We start from the raw sequence: 19288 nt of genomic DNA, 5'->3' as shown, positions 1-19288 counted from the left end.
GTACCACTGGGTCCTAAAATTCTTAGTCCAGCCGCTTCCTTGGCTGAAGAGTCGGCAATGCGATCACCTTCAATGCTGTCGTGCCCTTTAACCCACCTCAGGATAATGTTATAATTTACCGAGGCATTGGCTAAGTGTTGGTGGCACTCTAGTACTAGCTCTGAGGTAACACGTTGTCTATTCAAGGCTAATAGGGCTTGTCTGCTATCAGAGCAGATTGTTATGCTTTTTCCAGAAATTCCTTTCCTGGTTATTTCTTTTGTGGCGATTGGGATACCAGCCAGTTCTGTTTGAACCACGCCGTATTTTTTCCCATTCCCCACTTAATCCTTAGACTTAGGGATCTGGAGTTCATTCCACAACCTGAGCCACACCGCATAAAGTTTGAAATTTGTACTTAAGGAAGTGGAAAATGGAACTTTCAAACTGTAAATGAGTGTTTAGGAAATATTATCTGAATGTTCGATTCCCTGTAATCGAACAAAATTTAAAATTGATCAAATAAGGAAGGGAAATTGACAGTGAAATGCCCAGTGAAGATTTATCCTAAATACTCAACTTATTGTTCTATAAACAATATCATTTAACAGTCTCGAAACCGGCAAATTTTCCATTTTGATTACCTATTTTGTTCAATAGATAATTCAATATATAGGTTTACCTATATCCTGGTAATGACGTCATCTCCAATTTCTCAAATACATCCTATTTTTCCAATCTCTGAAGTTCTTTGACAGAAGCAGTATATCTAAATTTCTTATAATATAAGTTATTTCTTCATTCGACCCAGTATATTCGTGATGTTCAAAATGACAGTACCTCAGACCACAGACTATGGTTTTAAGAAGATGGCGCAAAGCCAGTTTTTTAACATATTTCCAGTTCAGTGGATAAGAAGAAGTGGAACAGTAGAGTGGGTCATTAGATCATCTGATCTCACCCCGTTTGATTTTTTATAGAGTTATTCTTTATCCAAAATCTATATAGACTGTGCAAAGTCACATGTGCAAACAGAGAACGGGAATTACAGAGTACCAGGTAGTGAGGTACTCTGGGCTGAAAAGTCGCGGACTTAAGAAAGAAAACGCATTTTTTTGTTCAAAATTGGCTTTTTTCATCAACGTTATCTCCATCATTCCAGCGTAGCTCTGATATTTCCATACCACTTTTGTAGAACGATTTACCTTTTGCCTCAAAATAGCCCTCAGTTTCAGCAATAACCTACCAAATTGAGCGACCAGCCAGTAGTCGATGGAAGCCAAATCTGGTGAATATGGTATATGTGGGAGCAATTCGAAGCCCATTTCATGCAATTTTGCCATCGTTTTCATTGATTTGTGCATTGTTTTGATGAAGCAGCACTTTATTAACGCTATATAATATTAACTGTTGATGGATTTTCCCTTCTCAAGATAGTCGATGAATATTACACTACGCACATCTCAAAATACTGAGGTCATAACCTTTCCAGCCGATTGTTGTGCTTTCGTGTGCTTTGGACGAGGTTCACCAGTTGCTCTCCACTCAAATGACGATCGTTTCAATTCCGGAGTGGAGTGATGGATTCATGTTTCAGCCATTATCACATATTGACGCAGAAGTAACGGCTAACTTCGAGTTTATAGATGTGGATGCTAAGATTGGATCGATTCATGCGCCAGAAATCTGAATTATTCTAATGTGTGTTTTATTCAGTGATTGGTGCTATACAATAGAGCCCTGGTTGATGACATCATTTAAAGATGCAGTTGATAACAATATGTAGGAAAAATGCAAACAGATTCTGGAAGAATCTGGAAGCCTTTGGGCAACTCGAATGCCGTTTTCCGATCCTGAAATATGTATACCGAGTAAAGTTTCAGTATATTTCTCAAATAGTTATCGCGTGCTGTTTCTTACATAACATCCCAATAAGTCTGGAGAATGCCTATTGTGGATCATAATTGGAGGATGAACAAAAAAGAATGAAAAATCCATCCAGTTTCCACCGTAAAAGGTTCCACGAGAACATGAACCATCAAAAGAAAATAACATCACTGAAATGGATAATAATCATATCAACTAGAACCTAACATTATTTCTTTTTTCTTCAAATTGGTGATATACTGCATTAGGATAATCCTGGAAAACTCTAAAATCAATTGTTAATAATTCGGAAAACCAATATTGAATTGAATGCATCAGTAAAGTTCTATGCAAATAGGCACGGGACAAATATCGACTTGCATTTTCTCCTTTATCGGAACAAATTTCTTCTCCGTTCACTTTCATTGAAGAAAATCTTTATCATTTCCATACGCTTCAAACATTCACTGCAATTTTTTTTTGTATATTTATGGTAGTATATCCAGTAGCTGCAAAACGAAGTAATTTCATTCAATAATTATTATTGGGGTCATTTATTATGTTCAGCTCAGTAAATTGTTTCTGACAAAAAATAACAACATTTAAAAAGGCAGGTTATGATGTGGTCAAGGTGAGTATTTAATTTTTTGTGTTTCTTGTATATGAGAAGAGTTTTTGTTGATAAACATAAAACATGTTTGTAGATAACATATCTTCTATCTATAATTGATAAAATCATTATACAAACTCATTAATAATGAAAATAATAACAGCTACAGAGGTAAAAGTGAGATATAGAAAAATATAAATCCGTACCTATAGTCATAGAACCCTGATAACGTGTAACCAGTTGAGTTGGAAATTGAACGTACATTGAACTACACATTCTGTATACTCTATACTCATTACATATCTGACAATGTTTCGAATTATACAAGCTCCATAATATTCTGTTCAGAATCACCAGCGTTGGCACTTCAAAGGAGTTCATCAAACTTCCAAATATTTAATAGTTTCTCTGCTGAATGCTAATTTTCCTATTGAAAATTAACGATGCTGAAACCTCTAGAAACATTCACAAAAATCCTCGAAAACATTGAAACGCGATTGTTTTTCAATTGACAGAATAACTGTATTTTATCTGAGAATTTTCAAATGAGAGTTCAAAGAGCTGTTGAATATGTACCATTTTCTCCTCTCGTGTAGCATTTATCTATTGGGAGTTAGCATGATGAAACTTCTCAAAAACCAACCTATACGAGAATTTACAAAAATTCTTCAGGGTGTATTTCGAAAACATAAAATCGTGATTGTTTTCAAATTAACAGAATACTGTATTTCATCTGAGAATTGTTGGAATGAGAGTTCAACAAGCTACCAAATATGTAACCTTTTCTCGTTTTTTGTATTAGTTTTCACTTATTGAAAATTAGAATTGTTGGAACTTCTTATTGATGGACATTCTGTGGAACTGACTGACAAAATAATATACTTAGGACTTCATATAAACTACAACCTCAGATTTGTTCATCAAACTCTCATCAATAGGTCGAACGGTATACTGAAACATCTGTATTCAAACAGACACTATCTCAGTAGGTCCCTCAAAATTAAGATTCCAGACGATTCCATCTGTCTTCAATCATTGCGATGTCGTCTATGGTCCTTGTCTCGATTTTACAACCTCTGCAAGCATTCAGATAGTACAGAACGACAGAACGACTGCAGTAGACTTTTATTCAGCGTGGATCACAGAGATAATTCATCATTATTTTAATTATCATTATTCAGAATTAGCAATGAAGAAACTTCTCAAAAATAACCTATTTCGATTTGGCAGAATACTGTATTTTATCTGACAATTTTTCAAATGAGATTTCAAAAAGCTTTCGAATACATAACATTTTTGTCTCTCTTGTAGCTGTAGAAACTTTCAATGTTGAAACATCTAAGAAATCAGTCTGTACAAACATTCACAAAATGATTTTCTTGAAACTATAAAAACGCAATTATTTTCAAAATAACAGATTACTGAATCTGACAATTTTATCGTTCGAGAATTAGCAATGTTGGAACCACTTAAAATCAGCCAGTATAAACATTCACAGGAATTCCCAGAGGATTTCCTTGAAATCATAAAACCCGATCGATGCCTGCAACGTTCAAAGTGCAAGTATGAAGTTATAAATAATAACCGCGATACACTACAGTGATAAATCATCCTACGCCTGCTAGCGATCTTACTCCAAGAAATTCGAACATGTCGCGGTGTCGGGTCACTAAAACCGTCAACTAGACCGTCGTAGACACCTGGATCCACGAGAAAAAGCCATCCAATCCACTTTGGCGGAGCTACGCTTTGGAACGAGCTGTCACATCGGAACAAGCTGCGCCACACAAGCACTGCCTAATGAATTATTAATTCTTAGTCGCTTAATAAAGTCTTCAGTTTCAAACGTACAATTACATCTGGTACATTTTTCATGTGACGTTGGAAATTTCGATTGGGTGGGCGACATTTTTCGATGTGTAGAGTACAATGGTTGTACAATAGTTCAACTATAAACTGTTGAAAAATGAAGCCCCTTTCATAACTGAATTTTATTATATGAAGGGTGTTTTTTATGATGTTGTCGAGTTTATATAATAGAAATTGAGTTGTACTGGTTTATTAAAACGTTATACGTTCTTCAAAAAAGTTTTTTGATTCTGCCGTAATTTTATGAGCCCAAACTATGAGTAGAAAGTATTTTTTTTCATTGGATCAATTTACTAAATACGCTGCGTTTGTAAAAAATCGTAAAAGGCCGTTTGACATTCCCTCAATAATAATAGTAATAAGTATCAGCAAGTATCAGCACAAACTTCGACAGACCTGGTCATCGGAACTGTCGGGAAAGAACAAAGGTGCTGCAACAAATATGCTTGCAGTTCCAATCTTACTCTACTTGCCTGGAGTGGTGAAGTGGACTCGGGAGGAGCTGTATCAACTCGACGCGACGTAAGGACCCGCAAAATGATGCATCTCTATAGGAGTTTGCATTCCAAATCGTCCGTTTCACGATTGTACTTCCCCCGACAACAGGGAGGCCATGGACTTTTGAGTTTGGAGTGTCTACATGACAGAATGGTATCACAGTCCGCCACCAGGCCACCAAACGCGAACTACGAATCCAATAATTGCTTTTACCGGATACCCTGCGAGTGCGGAGAATCATACATCGGTGAAACTAAGAGGCCATTGAAAGTTTGCATTGCCGAGCACAATAAATATACACAGCGTGGAGATACCAGCAAATCATGAATAGCAGATCATGCTTGGACTCATCAACATAACGTTAAGTGGTCTCAAGATGAAATCATCCACAAGGAAGAACACTGGTTTAGGAGAAAATTCAAAGAAGCCGCATTTATTTGGTCCAACAACACTTTTAGCCAAGCTATAGTATAGATACGCAACATATGAGAATTGAATCGAGTCATCAACGGTAATTGTGTTGTGAAGATGAAATGAAGAGAAATTGGAAATATTCCTACAGCAAAGCACTGCTTCTCATTTACATGTCGATACAGTTCGAATATCATGGAATATAAATTATATATTGCACAACCTCCAAATGTAAAGAATTGATTCAAGATCATACATGTTGTTGGGCCAACAAGACTATGTCCAAAGTCCTAGCTGACGCAGACAAAAAAGATGCGGATATTGACAAAGTACTTGGAGTTTTAGGCGTGAATACAATGTTGGAGTTTTATAAAAAAAAAACAAAATTTCGAAAAATCACCGGTCAGACTACTCAAATGTCACAAGTCACCAAAAGCAATCAGACTCAAGAGAAAAAGAAAAAAGGTTCCTAGATGGCAGGATGGCTATGAGAAGGCCCATAAAAATTTTGAGAATGGATCTTGCAAAGCCAATTGTGACAATTAACTGTACCGTTGAAAAATAGTGCACTCTTCCGACAAACAGACTGATTTTTGTTAAATGTATTCATCTTTAACATTCGGGCTTTCGCAGGCTGACTTCTTATGAACTATTTTCTTCCCTGCTGATTTGATTATGGAACAGTTATCTAGAGCAACTTGCTAGTCTTCGGTGACCCGATCATCACCCTTCCTCTTACATCCAGGATGCCTCACTCGAAGTGATACTTAAAATGACTCAAAATATTTTGATGCTCGTGTATGATATTGATCGTACGATGGCGGACAACAATCCATTTGCAAGATTGCGATGCACAAATATTCAAACAAAAGAAAAAATGAGAAAACGTGTAGAAAATGAACTCTCTGCTCCTCCGTCGATGAGAAAAATCACAATACGTCCGCATCCCTCGACGATGGAAGCAGAGCTATTTATTCAAACAGCGATAATGACCAAAGTAAAAAAACCTTTTGAGTTGAAAAAAATGTGAGTTAAAAAACCAAAATGACTTTTTCCTACCAGCTCGACGATAGACCCTACAAAAATAATCAGGCGAGCACGTTAGTTAATGTCATTAAATGAAAAATCTGTTCTCTATTTGCAAAAGCTCCGTGCCCCGAGCGAGGGCTCGCATGGTTTGACAATAAATAAAAACAGAATTGATTACGCTGATTGCCTCGCGAGTTGCGTTTAACATAAATAAAACGAACAACGCCAAATTGTACGCGAGAGCAATTTTAATCGGGACGCTGGATAATTACAGGAAGGGGCAACGTGACGCATCGATACAGGATGAACGGGAGAAAGTCATTTGTTGCAGTGCGTTTTTCATCCAATATTTTGATTCTTGATTTGAAATATAAGGTCAAAGAGAACCCAGAGGACAATCTGCGAGCAGGAAACGACGAAAAAGTCGGCGTGTTTCGCTAACACTTCGGTTATCTTACTTTAAAACAAGTTAGAGGTTAAATCCTTGTCTCTTTCAACTTATGTGTTTTTTGGCCTGAATCTAAAAAAGAAAATCAATGTTAGGTTGTAGCGCGGACGAGATTTCCCTTGCCGTCTGTGGTACCCCTCAGACGGGGTAATTTTCTGGCGAATTGGCATTCTTCGTGGAGCCTCGAGATTGTCGCAGCCGCGGAAGTACTGACCGTTAGCATGGATTGCAAGCCGGGAAGTTCGTTAACAAAGGCTCTAGCTGGTCTCAAGCCGTAAATAGACCGTCGACCGAGGTAGGACCGTTACTTTATGTGGGATTTATGGCCTTCGAGTACGAGACGCCGCTCCTTGTCCTCTTGGTTCCCATAGGCCTTCTCGGTTGGGCTGGCAGGTGGTCTTTGGGCTTGAGGTTAGCCGATTTGTTCTTTGGATGGTCGGGGCATCCTTGAGAGTTTACGGGATGGTCTCCCGTACACTGGAGATTGTTTCGGCTTTTTGCATTCGGTCGTCAGGTGGCGATCGGCATATCTCAAGCTCGAAGGAACTGCTTTACAATTCATTTGTGTCCGAACATTTGGCAGCGACAGCATTGCCCCACTGTCGTTCGTGGTTTCTGTGGTTCTGTTCTCACTCTTATTTTCAGTATTTTCCTGACCTCGTAAATGTGATTCTGTTGTCCCATAATGAGAACCAATATGAGCAGGAGTGGCTTGTTGTTTCATGTTTTAAGCCGGGCAACTAATATGATATCGAAGCCCTTGGCTCTCAGGTCATCTTCTATTTCTTCAGTTTCGAGGAATTCAGGTACTCCTCAAAACACTCCTCTTATGGGCTTCGCTTCTTGCATCGTATACGTGAGATGCGGAATCTTTTCTTTGTCCAATATGTCGACAATTTTTTTATAATTGTCCGGGCTTGATGGCTGGACTTTTATACCGTCATTTGTGTTTACTGCCTTTGAGAAGTTCACCTTCTCGCGTGGGGCAATTTCTGTAAACTTGGTCCATTCACCCTTCTATCTGATAGTGATAAGTGGAGTATTCATCGTTTTTGCTCGAGAGCCTGTGATATTACAGGTGTCTCTTTGTCATCAGCATTGTCCATTGCCTCCAGGATTTCCATCTCTTCGGGGGTTTGGCTCACGACTTTTGTCTGGGGTAGGTTTCCTGGTATTTACCGGGTCTTTCACCTTAGATTTCGCGGAATTCCTAGAAATCTCGGTCTTGATTACTCTCGGTACCTTGCTCTGTACCTGAGGTTTTGTGCTTTCAAGTATATTGACCTTAGGTTTCTGAGATTCTCTAGGAATCTCCGTCTTCGCCTGGCGTTTTTTGTTTTTCAAAATTCTGGGCTGTGATATCATACATTTCGTCCTCTGCATCAGAGTTTATATTATCGTATTCGCAAGGTTTTTGTTGCTCGAGTTCTTGTCTTTTTTTCCGCATTAATATGTGCGTAGTCATGAGTTTTTGGGGTGAAACGTCATATATATCTAATAGCCTAGATATCATCGCCAGCACCATATCACTCTTCTCTTTGCTAGCATTGAGTATAATAGCGTCCATCTTAGCTGTTTTTATGTAAAAACGGGAGTACCGGAAGTAACAAACGAGCCGTTAAGAGGAACAATTTCTGTTGTACATCAATATCGCAATTCAATCTTTGAAACATAGATTGTATTCACACTATCTCAACTTACAGTAGGTGCATACTGTCGCAAGGCTATCGACTGTATGTTTCGATATACACTTATTTATACGTGTTCAATAATAGGACAGTAGTAGAAGACACGGTTGAGGTTTTCGCGGCCGAGGTTTTCGGTGTCACTATTTTTCGTGTTTGAAGGTGTTTATAAGAATTTCTTCCTGACGTTTAGCTAGCGCGAGTAGCTGCAATGGTTGAACAATCATTGGATATGTAGAAACCGACCCTCAATCTTAGATATGTACTGTTACAATTTTTTCTATTCTCAATTTGATGACGTATGCCGCCTGACTTCAATACAATGATGATAACAGTAATTCAAAATCTTTTCTTTTCGATCACGCCAATGAAAAAATGTTCAATATAATTTTCCCCGATTTCCTACTAAGTTCCACCCTGTCGCTGAAAATCGGACAAGCTGAAATATAATGTCCGGGATCATTTCATAGCCAACCGTGATGCTGTTAATGAGTTCTTTAAATATTATTGCACAGCACGGGTGATCGTTATGTACATTACGATACTGCCACATCATGTAAAATAATTTCGTTGTTTCATGGCACATGTTGATTAATTTGTCAGATTGTCTTTGTTCCTGTTTTCGATCACCAACGGGTGATTCGAATGCAAAGTTTGGAATGAAGTGATCCAACTGTTGCAGAGTTGATTTTTTGCTTGGCTATAAATTGGATTGTTATAGTTGAGATAAAGAGAAATAATTCATGTGTAAAATCGAATAATTGACGAGAAAGAATTGAAGAATTAGCTACAGGTTGTATGGAAATAACTTTGTTTTCGATGAGTTATATTCAATGAAGTTGTAGACTCTTCAGTTTTCTTTCAGGTATGTATGAAATTGAAGATAAACATCTGATCTGGTGGATCTTTCAGTACCATGGCCGAATGGAACTTTTAGTACAAAAGTACTAAAAGTTCCACTACTTTCGTTACAAGAACGAAAGTATCTCGAAGTCTCAAAGACGGCTGACTGATGAGCTTCGTGTTCACTCGTATTTATAAATTTAGAGGTGGTGGGGGTGATGGTAGAGTAGTGGCGGGAGTAGTGTTCATGCAAATACTCACTTCTGATTGGGCCGAACTTTCACTGTGTTGTCCTGATTGGTCTGCACTGTTACCAGATTGTTATGATTGATCCACGCTGTGGACAGGCTGGTAGCATGTAGTCTATTTCTAGCTTTTGTGGGTGCTGCATACCACGTTTTGTTGATACGTATAACTTCTTCTTCTCTCAAATTTTGAAATTTGAAATTTGCAGTCATGCTTGGTAATTGTTGTTGAATTGGGTCGGGCAGCTGTTTTCTCGTATTTTATTACGTGGTCTGTTTTTGTCAGGAGATATTCTGCGACTACTTACTTTTCCGTTGGCATAAGGTGGCTGCTACACGTGTGTTCTTCCATTTTGGTGTTGATACTGCGTTCGGTAGTTCCAATGTAAATTGAGCCTGCAAGGAATCCTGACGGATATTAGAGGCTCTCTTTTGTCCTTGATTCATCTTATAGTGCTGCGTAGTTGATTACTTGTATTGTAATTTGTCCTAATGCTGTGACGTTCAAACAGTTTTACAATGCGGTCTGTGACTTTTTTATGTACGGCAAGTAGACTATGGCTAACACTGGAGGTTGAATAGTCGTCAAACTTGTAGTATCTCTTATTTTGGCATGCAGAGCACTTTTGATTCCTTAGTTCCAATGGTTCGCTGACCAGTCCCATGGTGGAAAGAGAAACCACATCGAAAATGACCAGGATGTCATTCGGTTGTATGTTTTCTCTTATTCCTGCAGAAGTTTCGTTAGGTACTTAGCAAGAGTACAATTGGGTGAACTAACGACGTTGACAATTGAACGAAGTGGAAAGTTTGATTTGTGAAAGCCTGTTTGATATGTATGATATGTATATCAAAAGTAATAATTTACATAATCTATTAAAACATATTTCGAAGTGTGTATTTTAAATTTGGTTTGAAAAATAACAAATTTGTGAAAAAGATGCCCATTTCAATGATTCGTATGTAACATATTATTGAAATTTGTATCAAAATCTCTTTCGCTATTATCTGATGTTTTTTTCCGCTCAATAGACATATCTGACGGAATTGCCCGAAACTTTATTGAAATCAACTGAATAGTTAACAAAACCGTAACACGTGTTTTACTATATAATTGCATCCTCACACTGAAGTGTCACTTGAATATTCAATAGAAAATAAATGTTGATTTCGAAATTTGGTTTCGCAACAGATCGTGTTTGGGATTTTGGAAGTTTCAATCTTCTGTTACTTCCAGATATGACGTCTTTGTTAGACAAGTTGTCATCGCCTTCTTCAAGCTACCTAACTTGCTGTCCTAGTGAAATCCTAAATTGTCATTTTTTTCCAAATCGATATCTATGAGAGCCTACTGCAACTTCAAATAAAATGTATTCTTCTTCTGTGATTTAATTTTCAAAATTTTCCCTCTAGGTTTGGTTCCAGAACAGAAGAGCCAAATTCCGAAAACAGGAACGTCTAGCTCAACAGAAAGCTACCAACATCAACTCCGATAGTCCCAACCCCACTTCGAATATCAAAGCGGAAACCAACGGCACTACGAAAAATTCTTTGAGTAGCAATAAAGACGTCAAACCCGGATCACCACATTCCAGTGTTTCGACTACGCCAAATTCCAATACCGGGAGCATATCCAGTCATCACTCTAATAGTGGAGACATAAAACCTTCTAATGGAAATGGTAAGTGGATAAGACTAATCACCTGACTTTTGACTTTTTCGCGTTATGAATAGGGTCTTTCATTGGGCACTTCCTATATTTAAATTTGGATAAAACGAAATGGAATACCTATTAATGTCATTATATATATGTGGATAATAATATCGTTCAAATGTCTGCCACAACTTATCTGGTTGGAGCGCATCCGAAACGTCCAATTTTCCATGACTCTGGTGCATAAATCAGGCTGAATTTGACCGCTAGCGTGGGTTATGTTGGTTTCTAGGACCGCAGTGATTTGTGACTCATTCGCATGCACCTGCGACTTAAAAAACCCTACAAGAAAAGGTCTAACGGGGACAAATCGCACGATCTCGTTGACCAGTTCACATCACCAAATCGCTCGTGCAGAATGTCCAATGTTACATGATCTATGTGGTACGTAGCGTTGTCCTGTTGAATCCACATGTCGTTGGAGTCCAGATCATCTAATTCAGGGCAAAAGAAGTATAGTGCTCACCGTTGAAAGTGATAGCCTGACCAACTTCGTTTTATGGACTGATGACGGCTGCCAGCCCACAATCCACACCCAACATCGACTTTTTCGGGATGCGTTGGACGCTCTTGGGTCTCATGTGGATTGGTATCGTCCCAAATTCGACAATTTTGTTTGTTCACGTCCCCTTCATCCAGAAATGGCCTCATCGCTGATGATGATTTTTCGATGGAAATTAGAGTCAGTTGCCCCTAAATGGGCACGTCGTTTACCTTCAGTCCCTGGGTCAGTTTAATTTTGTACGGGTGCAGGCTTAAATCACCATGGTCTGCGAAAGGTCGAGTTCTTGTGAGCCATGCGAAATCGACTGCCTCGGATTATCCTGCACACTCTCATAGACAGCGGCGATATTTTCGGTAGAACTTGCGTGGACTCAAATTCATCCACCTCATCTCAGCTAGTCTTTTTAATTTTATTGATTCTTTCAGGGATGTCAAATCATTATATATCATATTACACAATGGAAGTCCGAACTAATGAAATGCATAGATTAGGAAGAGATTTAGACGTTTTTACTGCTTCTGGTTGTTGTCAAATGACCAGTTCACTACGTAATACAGTTTTATCATATTTTTGTTATTCATTTTCATTAATTCGTACTCAATGCCATCCGCACTCATTGCCATTAAACACTTCTTATTACGGTTGTCATTGAGTATTTGACAATTTTTTTATTTTTCATGTAACTAGCAAATTCTACAATTTACGTTATCAATAAAAATGTAAAATTTATGTTTATCATTTGAAAACAATACATTAATTACTCAAACACTACAGAAACAATAAATGACCTTTTTACTCACTGACAAGCTCACCTTTGGTTTCTTATTTATAAAAAGCAAAACTCATTCATTCAACAGTATTGACGTTCTGATTGAAGAAATTACTTTAAATAAACCATTCTTTCGAGGGCATAAATCTGAACGACTAATGGAAGTATATTATTTCTGACACTGACCGAGGCGTCAATAATAAAGCTGACATAAAAGTCATGTAGCACACTTCATTTCTGCTACATTAACAGAAATAGTGTGACACACCTAGCAACTCTACTAAATTTTCCTGATGAGTATTCAGATTTCAACACCAGATGTATCTAGTGTAAGGTTCTAGAGACATTCATAAAACTGCTTGCATTAAGTAGTTACAAAGTGGTGCCAGGGTTCCTTTTTATATTGAATTCATTTTGGAAATTGAAAGTGACAATTTTATTTAAAATAATAAACTGATTTGCCTGAGAGGTATCTACGACTATTGAAGTTATATCACATCAGGAAATTTGTGGCTCCAAATGAAGCGAATATTTTTTTAAAAGGCAAACAAAAAAAAATTTCCGAGTTTTTTTTCTCACTTTTGGAAATTACCAAAACCAATCTGTGAAAATTTCAGTTATAATCGTAGAACAATATAGAATTTGCTGAAAATTTACCATCACTACTATCGAAACAGAAACTATGATATGTATATATATATATATATATATATATATATATATATATATATATATATATATATATATATATATATATATATATATATCACGAATATTTATTGATTATATTTCAAATTGATTTAACAAAGCCATACAGTTGAAAAGATTTTGAATATCTACGATTCTTTCCAGTTGGCTTATAGAGCCAGTTCCAAAAAGCCTTCTAGAACATATTGTATTAAGCACATGTGAGATTCCAATGTCCAAAATATGAAAAAATAACAATATAAATTGTCCATGAGGTATATAACCCAAACAGATACCTAGAAATAAAAAATCCAAAGTCACAACCCGATTATAGATCCAGGCTGTTTGTTGTTCTTATATGAATCAGAACTCTAAGTCTAATTTTTCAGTGGTAAAGAAATCTGGTATCGCTACACCAATTTACTTTGTTGTGAAGAGATTCGTTTTCTTCATCAAAGCTATAATTTTTTTCTAAGCCAATTTATGTAGTGTAGCAGATGTACTTGCTGGTTCTTCATAGGGTCCCTACTAAAACCAAAAGTTTCGAAAAAACTGAAATAATTGTTTGAAAGTTTCAGTTATGGTCTAGTATTGAGTTTAATAATGAATTGGATGATGTATCAACTGAGCTTCATCGGTAGTAATGGGGTATTTATAATTGAAAGTTAAGCTGGGAAACTCTCAAAATATAAAGATATATCTGAGAACCTATAATCAAGCTGAATTATTCGTACTGATCTAGAAATAACACTATTGAATTACATTACCCCGTAGGTAGACAAGATCCGTTATTAACTCTATATTTTGCGAGGCATTCTGTATACTTGAAACTTCAGACTGATGGTTGTAGAAATCTCTTTTAAAAATAATTCAACATGAAGGTCACGCAAACTAAATCATTATCTTTTTACTGTTTCAACAGTTACCGTCCAAGTTGTAAATATTTTGATACTCGATCTAAAATTGGCACACTTTATTATTTTTGCCAAGTCATTCGAGAATGTATCACAATTCCAGATTTTGTGGAATCGAAAGAGACAATATTATTTTTATATTTGGAAGATAAATTCACATACCATCTGGTGAGCATCGCATATTTCGTGTGTGTTATTCATTTCCAATATCTCGGAATATCGGCCCTTCTATACTTTATTTCCAGAGCTGTACTCCCAATTGACTGTCCTTATTTATTTCGAAAAATCTATTTCCTGCGTTGAAGTTACTTTATGTATGAATGAAAGCATATCATTTTGAAAAATGTATTACGTGAGATTTTACATTTTCAAAAAAAAAAACTTTTTAGGGAGTTATTTGATATCTCTTATGGCGATACTCTGGTTTTTATAGTCTCGAAGTCGAGTTTGAGTCTCATGATCTCAGCTGCGGTGAGAAAATAGGAAAATTTTCCAATTTTTGAAAGGTGATTAAGTGACCTCTATGGAAAAGAAAATAAATAGATAATTTTGGACCCTAATTCTATGATAGAGTATTGATATTACCTCCTGTTCCATTGTAACGGTATTTGGTAAGGAATGATTCATGTCGTAATCAATATCTGAATTCATAAAAGCCGTACCAGAATTTTTGGCAAATTACCCAAGATTTCCAGGTGTTTTTTTTGCCTAACACTATTTTTCTAGTACGGTAACATGAAAGTAATATATTTACAAGACGTATCAAATGACCGCTTAAAAATTCAACATGGGCTTACAGTTACAATGAAAATCGGATTTGATTAATTACACTTACATGGAAGTAAACTATTACAGAGATAATATCTGAAGTCTGAGTTTCCTGAAGAAGTCCTTGTATTAACACAAGCGGATGGTTCATTTGCAACAACAGCCATAGAAAAAGCAAATCTACTAGCTGAACAATTTGCGTACCACTCCACAGTCGATTTTTTGACAAAGACATCACCCACTATTCCCACACTAGATTCCACGACGCTGGTAATTACTTTTTGACAACGTCTAGTCAGATGAATTTTGAAACATCTCAATATCAACAAGGCATCTGGTTTTGATGAAGTGCCCGTCATCGTACTTAAAAAGTGCGCATATGAACTAGCACCAGTATTTTGCAGACTCTTCAATCTTTCTTACAGGAAAGGAGTTTTTCATTCTTATTGGAAGATTGCTCGCGTTCAGTCTATTCCCAAAAAAGACCTGATTGGAGACGCAAACATCCCTTACCAGACTTGATAGTCTGGAACATCGAAAAAAGGTTGGGGATTTGGCATATTTGGTTCCACCAAGAGCGGTACATATCAGAAATACGCGACGGACTGTGGCTGCTCATCGTTTTGGGGTTCAACTCAGTACATCTCGTACTTTACAGTTTAAGAAATATTTCATTTGGAAAACTGCGTTTATGTGAAATAAACTTCCTGAGAATGTTCTTTCTTATGGAGTTAATCTCCAGCGATTTAAATCCAATGTAAATCGCTACTTTCGCACAGGCACCGCTCTAAGAGCGCCTCAAGGTTTTTGTGTTTTGTCTTGAAAAAAATATCATGAAAGCCCAAATTTCTATTTCAAGTTTTGTGTTTCGTACAGAAGTTGATATAAGTACTCGTAGATGGAAGGTACTGTCATTATTTTGTGCTGACTTCTGTTCGGTGTTTTCTATCGATGAAAAGAAAATTCACAGGCATATTAAACCTCACCCCAAACATCATCTGTGCAACCTTTTTGTAAAATGCTCACAACTCTTGTTAGACAGATTATGCTCTTCAATTTTCGTGCTCTGATAAGTTGCACAAATTATCAAGAAGTTTGACTCTTGGTCCTTAATCATGGATGTAACAAGCATGAGATGGAGTACTTATGCTAATTTTTCCGACTAGAAAGTCTCATCAGAAAAATGAAAAACTTGACGCTAATGTGAATTATGAATAAGAGTTGATATAGAATAGGGGTTGGGCAGAAGCAATACCTTTCAAGTGAGAATCGTTGTTCAAATCGATTCTATATCTGTTTGAGAGATATGAGGTCTTCTTATACGGTAATAATTTATTTGGTCACCATTTTTATGGTATTCTTGATATTTTCGATATTGTTTTGGATATCTCCATCTTGATTTCTTTTGGTAATTCTTCTTCTAATATATACCTCTTTTTTTTGTTTTTTACTTAATCACAATGGATTTTGTTTTCTCTATCATTACCATATCATCGGCATACGCAGTTATTTGAATATTATTTGGGAATAACTTTCCTCTGTTCACATCTGTCTTAGTGCTCTGGTTGCAGTGATTCATTTTTAGAACCACTGTAGTTTTGTCATCTTGTGCATGGTAGACGCAACTCACAACAGTTGATTACAGATTTGGTCGCGTGTTACAGCCACTAACTTCAATATTTTGTAGGTTCAACTGATGTGCTTTGTTTAGTGGTCTTATTGTATGAAAAAAAATTTGTTTTTTTGCAATAATTGAGAAAAATTGAATAGCTAATGTTTGAAGTACGTGTCATTAGCATCAAAACTGAAAATGTTATATTACAAGTGAACACAAACAATTTATTGTTGTGGTACCTTTCATGTACCACCGCGTCGGTTGAAACTTTTATGATGTCATTACTACAGTAACATGGAAAGGCTCATAAAGGATGAATTACCTTTCAATTCAGTTGGAATTACTTTAGAAGAATTATACAACGAGATTGAAGGACCTGATACTATTGTGGATGAAGACGTAGAACCTATACCGTTTGATGCGAATCTGAAATTGACGCCTTCGATGACGAAGACTTGGCAGATAATGTACCCGTTGCAATTGTCAATGATGGAAGTTTCGAAAGTGATGGGTTCGAATCTGATTTACCTCTATCTACGATGAGGGAGATAATTGTCAATACTAACCCTGTTCATATTCCCGCCCCAAATATTGCTTGGCCAAATACTTGTAAACCAACTCCACCTCCAGATTTTGAAAGTTCTTCTGGTGTTGCCGATTATGTACAAAATAATTCAGAAAATGTAACACCGTTCCATAGTATATGCCCAATAATTTCAAAGGATAATTCACCGAAGAGAATGAGTTTTTTCACTGGATGGATTGGTGGTACCTTATTTGTACCATCCCATGAGTCAAAAACGATCAGTGCAATTTTGGAAAAAGTTACCTTTATGTTTGTTACGCGTACCTTATTATTCAACATAAATTTTATAAAAATTTATGAATAAAATGTTTGTTGTTGCACTACGGTCTTTTTTTGGTAAAATCTTCTGCACCCGATATAGTGAACTACGTGAACTCATCTGTTATATGCCCATGATTCGAGTCGGATTTATCATCGATCTTTCTGGTTGATAAAAGTGAAAAATCGATCTATTTCAGGAATTCTTGATAGTATTATTTATTCAACTCTTGATAAATTTGTGTCTTACGTTTTGAACACAGTGTGTAAATTACCGGATTCTACGCCGTACCTAGTTTTGGTGTGCTGAATTGAACTTAATCAAATAGTATATTGCTAAAGAATGGTTGTCCCTGGGGCACTCAATTCACCCGAATCCGTCTCTGTCTCCTCTTCTTCCGTCTTCGATCCTGCCATCCAGCAATAAGTGCAGACTGAACAGGACGGCAGAGAGAGCGTAGCAGGATGGCAGCTTCCCTTGCGCCTCTCTGACATTTAATCTAGAAAATTGCCCGCTGCCGCCCATTTATTTCCATTACTGTCAACTCTTTAGTTGCTGCCTACGTTACGTTCTACTATGGAGGACGAGGAACTCTTTTCCAGGCCGACAGAAATCCGATGTCACATTACGGAATAAGGAGTTTTTCCATTGTGTGTTTGATATGTTTCGATATTTGTTGTTTTATTGAAATTATTGGACAAAAACCAGAATCGAAAATAATTTTTTCTTCACTCGTAGATGAAAAGGCAGTTTTTCTTGACGGGGAGGTCACAACAGAAATATTGCTTTCGTCCATATAGAAATCTGTTCAGAATATTTGAATTCACACGAAATATTATTTTTTCCCAATTACTTATTGAATAACAAAAGATCCATAGCGAATAATTAAATGCAAAAAGTCGTAGCAAATCCCGAATGATTTCATATTATACAGCAGACTTGATTCCCACACAGTTGGATTTAGTTGAAATGAAAGAAAACACTTTAAATTTTAATAAGGTCATGAAATATTGTGGTGACTTATTGAAACAATTCTTATCCGATGAATGAAAATTTTGATAAGATCGATATGAGAAAGAATACAGTACAGGAACAGTTGGGAAACATATTGATTTGCTAAGAAAGTAGATGGCCAGGATTCGATGATGAGTTGACTCAAACCATAATTTTAGAAAACGATAAAATCGACGCTGAGTCTAGAATCAATTTGAGAAGTTTTTTTTTGCCGTTAATAGCACTTTATTTCAAAATTGAAGAATACTTCTCTGCTGAACCCATAAAAAAATGATCCCTGTACCAAAACTTCAATACTAATTATTGTTACACAGCTCCCTCTGTCTTTCTTCCTTTTTAGTCTACGAAAGGTTAGGCTAAAAAGGTCGTACTTCTTATCAGAAGAAAAAACGTTATATGGCGTAAGGACATTTATGGTTCAATACTAATTCGTTTTTGTGGGCAAATGATAGGGTTCTACCTAGTTCTACAAACCTGTGGTAGAGGTCCATTATATCTAAAAATGGGGTGCAGTAGATTTGCAAAGCATAAACACTCAAAGTCGTCTCCACAATTTATTATCATCCTCAGATATTAGAACGGTAAAACCATCAATCAGTACATGTTCCGAATCTATATAGGTTCATCATCAGCCAATTATTCAAAAATTCTACAATAAAAGAAGAACAACATAACAATAGTTAATACAATGAAGTATAAAATACTTACATGGAAAACATATTTCATTTCTCCATTATATAAAACATTTTCTTCTCCATGTAAGTATTTTATACTTCATTGTATTAACTCCATTATAAAATATTTTCTTCTCCCTGTAGGTATTTTATACTTCATTGTATCAACTATTGTTATATTGTTCTTCTTTTATTGGAGAATTTTTAAATAACTAGATGATGATGAAAAATTCGAAAAATGTACTGATTGATTATTTTACCGTTCTAACATCTGAGGGTAATGATAAGTTATGAAAATGA

The 19288-nt window shown here is 36.5% G+C and overlaps 1 protein-coding gene across 1 annotated transcript in view; it reads left to right on the top strand.

Moving 5' to 3' along the window:
- The window catches only part of LOC111503993 (uncharacterized), a 108801-nt gene that overhangs the window by 83267 nt on the left and 6246 nt on the right, over positions 1-19288 (top strand). Inside the window, exon 3 of the mRNA XM_023158457.2 lies at positions 10897-11164. Coding sequence (XP_023014225.2) covers positions 10897-11164 — 268 coding nt within the window. The remainder of the gene's footprint in view (positions 1-10896; positions 11165-19288) is intronic.

Source organism: Leptinotarsa decemlineata, unplaced genomic scaffold (genome assembly GCF_025532065.1).
Source record: "Leptinotarsa decemlineata unplaced genomic scaffold, Ldec_3_MD MMD2_tig00026336_RagTag_RagTag, whole genome shotgun sequence".
In the NCBI taxonomy this organism is placed as follows: domain Eukaryota; kingdom Metazoa; phylum Arthropoda; class Insecta; order Coleoptera; family Chrysomelidae; genus Leptinotarsa; species Leptinotarsa decemlineata.
This window is presented reverse-complemented; position numbering and strand designations above follow the sequence as displayed.